The sequence below is a fragment of the Oncorhynchus clarkii genome, chromosome 1 (assembly GCF_045791955.1).
Source record: "Oncorhynchus clarkii lewisi isolate Uvic-CL-2024 chromosome 1, UVic_Ocla_1.0, whole genome shotgun sequence".
In the NCBI taxonomy this organism is placed as follows: domain Eukaryota; kingdom Metazoa; phylum Chordata; class Actinopteri; order Salmoniformes; family Salmonidae; genus Oncorhynchus; species Oncorhynchus clarkii.
The window spans coordinates 8,356,957-8,367,512 of NC_092147.1; the positions used below are offsets into that span (position 1 = coordinate 8,356,957).

The 10,556-nt window shown below is 40.2% G+C and overlaps 1 protein-coding gene across 1 annotated transcript; it reads right to left on the reverse strand.

The window, feature by feature from the left end:
- Window positions 1–7,147: 7,147 nt before the first annotated feature.
- LOC139418593 (uncharacterized) lies at window positions 7,148–10,327 on the reverse strand. Its single transcript, XM_071168222.1, has 3 exons — window positions 9,355–10,327; window positions 8,949–9,056; window positions 7,148–8,853 (listed from the first exon to the last, which is right to left on the reverse strand). The coding sequence occupies exons 1-3, from the start codon at window positions 10,163–10,165 to the stop codon at window positions 8,729–8,731; spliced, it is 1,044 nt and encodes a 347-aa protein (XP_071024323.1). The 5' UTR covers window positions 10,166–10,327; the 3' UTR covers window positions 7,148–8,728.
- Window positions 10,328–10,556: the final 229 nt, after the last annotated feature.

A 10,556-nucleotide genomic window follows, 5' to 3' on the forward strand; every position in this document is an offset into this window, starting at 1 on the left:
GGGTGGGACACAGCCAGTAGATTAAGGGTGGGACACAGCCAGTAGATTAAGGGTGGGACACAGACAGTAGATTAAGGGTGGGACACAGCCAGTAGATTAAGGGTGGGACACAGCCAGTAGATTAAGGGTGGGACACAGCCGGTTGAATAAGACTTTAAATGCGATAGGAAAGCATCCAACAGGAAAGTGTGATTATTGCCAGGAAACAGAGACAGTGGAGCATGTATTGCCACAGTGTGGGCATTATCAGAGGGAAAGAGAGAGGCTGAGATCTAGTATGAGGGAGAAGGGGATACAGGAAATTAGTTTAAAGAGTGTATTGAGTAGAACGTCAATACATAGTCTCTAAAAAATGGTGTTATCAATTTTAAGAGAAACAGGGCTGGCAGGTAGGATTTAGTTTATCTGTCTCTGTCCCAAACTCCAGTACAATAGTTGGCAGTAATGCACCATAACATTGGAAGGAAATCTGCCTCTAAACCCCACCGAAGAGTCAGAAAGTAGAGTCAGAAATAATGGCAGTGAATTCACATCAATTATTAATTATAGACCCATGATGTCACGTTCTGACCTTTATTTCCTTTGTTTTGTATTTATTTAGTATGGTCAGGGCGTGAGTTGGGTGGGCAGTCTATGTTTGTTTTTCTATGTTTTGGGGCATTTCTATGTTTCGGCCTAGTATGGTTCTCAATCAGAGGCAGGTGTCATTAGTTGTCTCTGATTGAGAATCATACTTAGGTAGCCTGGGTTGCACTGTTTGTTTGTGGGTGATTGTCTATGTCAGTGGCTTGTGTCAGCACAGGTCTATTTTGTAGCTTCACGGTCGTTTATTGTTTTGTATAGTTTTCAGTGTTCAGTACTTTCTTGATTAAAGATTTACCATGGACACTTACCACGCCGCATTTTGGTCTTCCGATCCATCTCGCCTCTCCTCTTCAGATGAAGAGGAGGACGACCGTGACACATGAGTAATTACAGGGTACACATGTAGCAGTTAGACATGAGAATGAAAATGTGGAGGATGTGGTAAGAAATATGAGATAAGAGCACCGCTCACAAGTGATTCCATTGTATTGAGTAAAGGTGTCCACATACATAGGTTCAGTTCGCTCCTTTGCGACTCGAATGTCTGTGCTCGCATACTCCTTAATGACATTAGCTTGAAGAACGAGGGAAAAAATCTGCAATATTACTGTTGTTTGTCCCTTTTGACCCACCACAGCAACAACATAGCCAGTAACACTTCCTCAAAATAGTCTAAATTAATCTAAAACAGAGGAAGAAATATGGGAGGGCACACCTCGTCTGTGTATGATTGTCAATAATAATGCAACGTATTCCTATGTCAGTCTTTTTATTTGGTGTTTGTTATTAGATATGAGGAGTAATGGGTTGAAGAGCCAACATTAAGTGAACTGCTGGGGAAATCTTCAGGGGATGTAGTATTTAATTATGTATTTAGTTTCCTTAGAGAGAGAGAGAGAGACAAGAATATTGGGTAGGATTTAGACCTTCTCTGTCTTTGATCCACACTCCAGTCCAGTTCATGGCAACAATGCAGCTTAAAGTTGGTTGCCAATCGTCATAAAAAAATCCACTGAAGAAGAAACAATAAAACAGAGGAAGAGGAAGCGAAAGGCCCAACTCGGCAGAAAATCTGTATCCCTCCAGCAGGTGGTGTGTTTTTGTTGTTTCGCCCACCAAGCGAGGAGTTTTTGAATGTAGGTCAAAGAGAGTGTCGAATTTGATCAACAACAAAAATGAATGGCTTACACGCTGACCACACCGCTCCCGTCACGTGGGCGAGGGTTGCAAAATAAATGTACGTACACATACATGTTATTCAATCATTGCACCCACACTGCTCGCACTTGTAAAAATCTATTTCCGCATGACATCCATACTGGACACACACGTGCATCCGCGTGCGCCATCTTGCGCACATTTATTTTGTCCCCCAACACCAAACGCGATCACGACACGCAGGTTGAAATATCAAAACAAACTCTGAACCAATTATATTAATTTGGGGACAGGTCAAAAGGCATTAAACATTTATGACAATTTAGCTAGCTAGCTTGCAGTTGCTAGCTAATTTGTCATATTTAGTTAGCTAGCTTGCTGTTGCTAGCTAATTTGTCCTGGGATAAAAACATTAAGTGGTTATTTTACCTGAAATGCACAAGGTCCTCTACTCCGACAATTAATCCACACATAAAATGGTCAACCAAATCCTTTCTAGTCATCTCTCCTCCTTCCAGGCTTTTCTTCTTGCGACTTCATATGGCGACTGGCATCTAAGGTTTATTAACACAACGGCCAACCAACCTCAGTTCATCTTTCAATCACCCACGTGGGTATAACCAATGAGAAGATGGCACGTGGGCTTATGCTTCTAAAAGCCAATGAGGAGATGGGAGAGGCAGGACTTGCATCGCGTTCTGCATCACAAATAGAAGCAACTTCTATTTTAGCGCCTGGCAACGCGGACGCTCGTTGGCGCGCGCGAGCAGTGTGGGTGCCATGATTGAATAACATGTATGTGCAAATTTATTTTGCAACGCTCACACACGCGACACGAGCGGTGTGGTCAGCATGTTATTTGCTACGTGAGGTTAATTTGATCGAATAGAAGTTTCACAATGATAAAGTTGTTACTAGTGTATTGATATAAGTAGGGAACGTTACATCCTGGCAACTTTGAGAAAAATCACTTTATATCGGCGTTGTCTTAAGTTGGCTATGCATAATCATGGTATGAAGTTAGCAGCATAGCATCTCTCTCCATTGAAACCAGGCAGTTGACGTCAACATCTATAATCGAATATTCAAAAAAGAATTACAATACTGACATGTATCCACCAATCCAAAGAAAGGATAGGCAAGAGCTAGACAGCCCTCTGTTCCCTCTTTCGAGGACAATGACTCCCATTGTTAGGGCAGAGAGAAATGTATCTTGTCAGTATATCCATAATCTTTGTCTAATATAATCAAGATATCTGTAATTATTTTTTGACGTTATTGCCAAGGAGTTCTTAGTCGCACAATTTTACATATAGCTAAGATGTTTGGTGCAATTTTTTTTGCATGAAACTAGAAGTAGACTGCAGACAGCCGGTGCTTTCCTCGGCCAAGGCGGTGGGACGCATGCCAGTTCTTACAATGCCTGGATAGGTATTTAAAGTATCAGCTAACCGTATAAAGTCTAGGTCAAAAAGGCTCCTGAACAGCTTCTACTGCCAAGCTGTAAGACTGCTTAACCCTCTTAGGCCTCACTCCCCCCTATCTGAGATATCTACTGCAGCCCTCATCCTCCACATACAACACCAGTCACATTCTGTTAAAGGTCCCCAAAGCACACACATCTCTGGGTCGCTCATCTTTTCAGTTCGCTGCAGCTAGCGGCTGGAACGATCGGCAAGAAACACTCAAACTGGACCGTTTTATCTCTTCATTCAAAGACTCAATAATGGACACTCTTACTGACAGTTGTGGATGCTTTGTGTGATGTATTGTTGTCTCTACCTTCTTGCCCTTTGTACTGTTGTCTGTGCCCAATAATGTCTGTACCATGTTTTGTGGTACTACCATGTTGTGTTGCTACCATGTTGTTGTCATGTTGTGATGCTACCATGCTGTGTTTTCATGTGTTGCGGCCATGCTGTGTTGCCATGCTATGTTGTAGGTCTCTCTTTATGTAGTGTTGTGGTGTCTCTCTTGTCGTGATGTGTCATTTGTCCTATATATTTTTTTATTTTATTAATTTAATTCCAGCCCCGTCCCCGCAGGAGGCCTTTTGCCTTTTGGTAGGCCGTCATTGTAAATAAGAATGTATTCTTAACTGACTTGCCAAGTTAAATAAAGGTTAAATATAATAAACAGTTAATCAAATGGCTTCCCGGACTATTTGCCCCGACCCCTTTTTTATGCTGCTGCTGCTCTCTGGTTATTATCTATGCATAGTCACTTTACCTCTACCTACATGTACATATTACCCTAATTACCGTGACACGACTGTACCCCGCATATTGACTCAATACTGGTACACATGTATATAGCCTCGTTATTGTTATGTTACATAATTCTTTTTTTTACTTTATTTTGTATTTATTTTTTCTTGCTTAAGGGCTTGTAAGTAAGCATTTTGCGGTAAGGTAACCTGTTGTATTCGGCGCATGTGACAAATATAATTAGATTTGTTTCTCCCCAAATGAATATACAGTAGTTGTTTCACAGCTGTTTTGGTATTTTAACCTGCATGTCTTGAACGTGTCTGGTGGGATAGACAAAGCAACATGCGCAAGATGGCCCACACGGATGCACGCTCGGAGCCGGTTTTGTCATCATGTTAGGCAGGTTTCGATAAAAAGCAATGTCGCAAAAATAATTATTTGCGACATGGGCAACGGAAATGGCAGTTATAGGAGACAACATTTTTATCCGTTCGAGAGGGGTGGATTTTTCTTTAGAAAAAATGATGATGGGAACATTGCATTATCGGTGGTTCCAAACTTCTTCCATTTAAGAATGAGTTCTTGGGGACCTTCAGTGCTGCAGACATGTTTTGGTACCTTTCCCTAGATCTGTGTGTAAGGGATCTCATCCTCCTCTTCTGAGGACCAAAACGCAGCGTGGTAAGTGTCCATAATTGAATGAAGCAAAAAATGAACACTGAACAAAAACAACAAACGAACAGTCCCGTAAGGTGAATTACAAAACACTAAACAGGAAATAAACACCCACAAAACCCAGGTGGAAAAAGGCTACCTAAGTATGATTCTCAATCAGAGACAACTAACGACACCTGCCTCTGATTGAGAACCATACTAGGCCGAACACAAAAACCAACATAGAAAAACCAACATAGACTGCCCACCCCAACTCACACCTTGACCATACAAAAACAAAGACAAAACAAAGGAACTAAGGTCAGAACGTGACACTGTGCCTCCACACAATCTCGTCTCTGAGTTCTACGGACAATTCCTTCAACCTCATGGCTTGGTTTTAGCTCTGACATTCACTGTCAACTGTGGGACCTTATATAGACAGGTGTGTGCCATTCCAAATCATGTCCAATCAATTGAATTTACCTCCAATCATGTTGTAGAAACATCCCAATGTTTATGATCAATGTAAACACAATTTATCTGAGCTCAATTTCGAGTCTCATAGCAAAGGGTCTGAATACTTATGTAATTAAGGTATTCATGTTTTTTATTGTTAATACATTTGCAAAACTGTCTAAAAAACATTTTTCGCTTTGTCATTATAGGGTATTGTGTGTAGATTGATGAGGAATTTTTAGAATAAGAATAAGGCTGCAAACGAAACAAACCTGGGCAGAGGAACATCCCGGGAGTCAACTACTATAGTGGATGACCCTAGTGAACCTGCAATAAAAGGCCCCTGAAGCAATAATGTCGTTTTACTCCATTGGTTCAATAACAAGCAGCGGCTTCAAAACTATAAATTAATTGTATTAAAACAGTGAATGAGGCGTACAAGAAATATAATGTAGCAATACATATACAAACTATATACAGTGCAATTATACAATCCTTTAGTTTCAAATCTAAATACAAGTTAAAGTAAACCCATAACCCATTGGATTATGGTTGGATTAGTGCAACTGCTATTGTCATTACAAAAAAACAAATGCTGGGTTAAAAAAATTGGGTTGTTGATTTTGAGTCATTGAGCTTTGATCCACTGGGTCAGATCAGAAGACTGGAGATGTGGCTTAGTAGGGAAGTGGCTTTCAGATAGTTATTTTTGGCCACCTGTGAGAGTAAATGTCATTCTTATTATTCTGTTCTGTTGTATTGTCAACACATGTTAAGGTTGGGCACTGACACTTTTGTAGCTTTAATAAGGCTTACACAAGAGTATGAGTTCCTTAAGTGCCTATGCGTATCGCAATGTTGGGATATTTACCACTTTGTTATATTTAAATAATGTTATACATTTTATATAAAAACATGTCATGTGCAAAAATATTAAGGAAAATTGAAATTTGCAGTGTACAAACTTAACAATGGGGCGGCAGGTAGCCTAATGGTTAGAGCGTTGGGCCAGTAACCGAAAGGTTGCTGGATCGAATCCCTGAGCTGACAAGGTAAAAAATATGTTGTTCTGCCCCTGAACAAGGCAGTTTACCCACTGTTCCCCGGTTGTACACCAGTATTTCTACTTGCACATCCTCATCTGAACATCAATCACTCCAGTGTTAATTGCTAAATTGTAATTACTTCGCCACTATGGCCTATTTAGTGCCTTACTTCATTTGCACACACTGTATACATATTTTCCATTGTGTTATTGACTGTACGTTTGTTTATCCCATGTGTAACTCTGTGTTGTTGTTTTTGTCATACTGCTTTGCTTTAACTTGGCCAGGACGCATTTGTAAAAGAGAACTTGTTCTCGACTGGCCTAACTGGTTAAATAAAGGTTAAATTAAAAATGTAAAAGGCTGTCATTGTAAATAAGAATGTGTTCTTAACCGACTTGCCTAGTTAAATAAAGGTTAAAAAAAAAATGATGAACATGAATGACATTTACTCTCACAAAAGGCCCAAAATAATTCCCCCAATAGGCCACACTTTTCGATTAATTTAACCATCTATTGGGTTTTTATTCACTTTTATGCTTGGTTTACCCATCAGATGGGTGTTATTGGGGGCGTGGCTTTCAGATAAGTATTTTTGGACAGCCATGAAAGTAAACTTTATTCCTGTTCATCGTGATGTTTGTACACTGCAAATATAAATTTGCCTTAAATATTTTTGCACATTACATATTTTTATATACAATTAATAACATTATTATTTAAATATCATAACAAAGTGGTAACTATCCCAACATTGGGATACACATAGGCACTTGAGGAACTCAACTTGGGTAAACATCATTAAGCTACCGAAGTGTCAGTACTCAACCTTATCATGCGTTGACAATACAACAAAACAGATTAACCAGAATTACATTTACTCTCACAGCTGGCCAAAAATAACTATCTGAAAGCCACTTCCCTACTAATCCACATCTCCAGTCTTCTGATCTGACCCGGTGGATCAAAGCTCAATAACCCAACTAAGTGTCCCAACTGGCTGGGTCAAATATAACTCAACGTTTGTTCTGTCCATTATTTACCCAGGGCTGGGTTGTTGTTTTTTATACCCATGGCTGGGTTGTTGTTTTTTATATCCATGGCTGGGTTGTTGTTTTTTATACCCAGGGCTGGGTTGTTTTGTTTTTTTACCCAGGGCTGGGTTGTTGTTTTTTATACCCAGGGCTGGGTTGTTGTTTTGTTTTTTTACCCAGGGCTGGGTTGTTGTTGTTTTTTTTACCCAGGGCTGGGTTGTTGTTTTTTATATCCAGGGCTGGGTTGTTGTTTTTTATATCCAGGGCTGGGTTGTTGTTTTTTATATCCAGGGCTGGGTTGTTGTTTTTTATATCCAGGGCTGGGTTGTTGTTGTTTTTACCCAGGGCTGGGTTGTTGTTGTTTTTTACCCAGGGCTAGGTTGTTGTTTTTTTTACCCAGGGCTGGGTTGTTGTTGTTGTTTTTTTACACAGGGCTGGGCTGGGTTTTTGTTTTTTTACACAGGGCTGGGTTGGTTTTGTTTTTATATCCAGGGCTGGGTTGTTGTTTTATACCCAGGGCTGGGTTGTTGTTTTTTATATCCAGGGCTGGGTTGTTGTTTTTTATATCCAGGGCTGGGTTGTTGTTTTCTATCCATGGCTGGGTTGTTGTTTTTTATACACAGGGCTGTTTTAAAAAAAAAAATTACACAGGGCTGGGTTGTTTTTTATTTTTTACACAGGGCTGGGTTGTTGTTGTTTTTTTACACAGGGCTGGGTTGTTTTTTATTTTTTACACAGGGCTGGGTTGCTTTTGTTTTTTACACAGGGCTGGGTTGTTTTTTATTTTTTACACAGGGCTGGGTTGTTGTTGTTTTTTTACACAGGGCTGGGTTGTTTTTTATTTTTTACACAGGGCTGGGTTGCTTTTGTTTTTTTACACAGGGCTGGGTTGTTGTTTTTTTATCCAGGGCTGGGTTGTTTTTTATATCCAGGACTGGGTTGTTTTTTATATCCAGGACTGGGTTGTTTTTTTACCCAACATTTTTTTTGTGCCGACTGAATTTCTAAGGCACACATTTTGGACTTTCTAATTGTTTCTAACTCTTTCTCATTGCGCCTATTAAATCTATATTGTTTTAAAAAACATTCAAACTCACTAGTTGCTGAATGTTAATTGAAGTCAAGCAAAAGAAAATAACAAATAAACAAATCAATTCTAAAAGCTTTAACAAGAGCAAGGTATTGTGTTTCGTTTGAAAACAGCATCACATCACACTTACCGAGTAAATGGTAAATGGTCATAGTGTGTTTGTTGGTCACACATTTTTTCATTGTTGTTTTACAATTCAAGATGAGCTCTTTGTAACAACAAAAGCAGATATTACATGACAATTATTTAAAGTGACATCATACATGGATGGTTATGTAACAGAGTAACCTCACAAGATACGCATGTACACTAAATGTATTAAGTTGCGTAACTTGAGTTATCGCTAAATTCAAATTGTTCATAATCACAGGCTAATGTATCAACTCTTCTCTGACCGATTGTAAGGCCAATGTGCCAGACATGTGACATGTACAGACACCAATGTTCCTTGAGACCAACGTTTGAGTATTGTCCACAGTTGGACATGGGAAATCATGACCCACGAGTGTCATCATGACTGTCCTTTTTGGTTACACCACAGTCGGACTCTGCCTGGGGTCCAGCGGACAAAACACCCGTCTTCAGAGGGATCCCTTCCTCTGCACTAGCAGCGTCACCTGAAAAACAACAACATTGAACTGTTATCTACCCTATTTACCACCAAGGACGTACATGGAAAGTGGAATGGGAAGAGAGACAACGTCTGTTATACCTCTTTGCCTGTTTGCTGAAGTGTTGTTGGCCTGGCTGTTGTGTCTTCTAGGCCAAGGCAAACATTGGAATGGCCTTAAAAACATGTTCCCTCTTTCCTCAGAATTATCTGCAAAGGCAATAATGAGCATGAACATTTGGCAGCAAATCTATGGGGCAGATTGCTTAATGAATGTTTATTTTGTTCTGAAGTCAGCTAGCCTGTGAGAATATCGAATGCATGAAAAATGTCCCCAGTCTTATGTGTGTCATGAACTGAACTAAATAGGCTATATGCCTACTGCCAAACATTTGTTAAGATTATAAAAATGATAAAAGTACAAACAATTCATTAGGCCTATGAAACGGTGCATAAAATAACTGACCATGGTTTACAAACCACAAACATCTGAAAATGTGTATTTCACCTGAGGATTGGGCCGAATAGATGGCTTTGCAGGCGTATTTCTTGATGGCCAGCATCCTATCCTCTGTCTTGGGAATGAAATGCCCTGCCCAGATGGCTTCTGGTGGATGTTTCCGAAACACCGAACGAAGCAGGCCCTCCAGAAATCCCACTGATTCACGAGTCTCGTTGCTCACACCTGTTGAGCGTATTAACCCGACTAGTGCTGGGCGGACACCGCCACGTTTCGCACGTGACCTAACATCCTTCAGAATTTCTTTCAGGCAAATTGCGTTTGCACTGCCACTGAAAAACTCCTGTCTAAATATGAATATTATAATAGGATAGTCTATTATTCGCTTTCCTCTACAACTGTTCATGCTTGAGGTTTTGGTCTTTTGGACGTTCCCATTGAGCCTCGGTGGTCCTTTATCCTCTCCCATAGACTTGGCACTCAATACTAAATCCTTTGGCCTCGTTGACAGAGGTATTTCGTTCCCCTGGGCTTGAGGCAAAGTCTTGCAGTTGTTTACTGTTTCGCATGTCCCAATATTTTCGCTTGTAGTATCCCCTTGACTATTTGGAGAGGAATAAATCTGACCGTTAGTGTTGTTGTTGGTATGGCTCGTGCCAAGGTTTTCAGTGCGCCCGCTATGAAACATGTCCTGAATGAACTCCTTTAATATCCCACTGGCTTCGTCCTCCTCATCCGATTTGACAGTATCACTTACTAAGTATATATTCTCTTTACCTCCAATTTGACGCAGTACTTGCTGAAATTCGATGTCCTCTGTGGGCTGCGGTGTGTCCTTTGGATAGATCGGACAAGCCATAATAAATCGCCCTCTTTGCTCTTTAGTATTTAGCTACAAGACAACGCACACCGCTCAGACCACGCTCCAAAGAGTTTAAAAAACGTCAAAAGATACGTTTTATTTACACGGACTATTGTACTTGGGAGCTCCATGCACAAACATAAAATGTGTACATAAGAAACTTCCAAAGCGCTTAAGGAAAGAGGCACCGGAAGAAAGGGTGGGATTAAAGACTCTATGCCTATTGCTATTGGTTAGCCAGTCTTATGGGCGGTGTTGTCTTGTTTTTTGAGCCAACAAATATACCGTAAAATGTTTCATCATAATGAAGTTCATTTTTAATACATCTGATATAACAGGCAAATAAACCAATTTGAGAGTAATATTGACAGCACTACAGAGATAGACT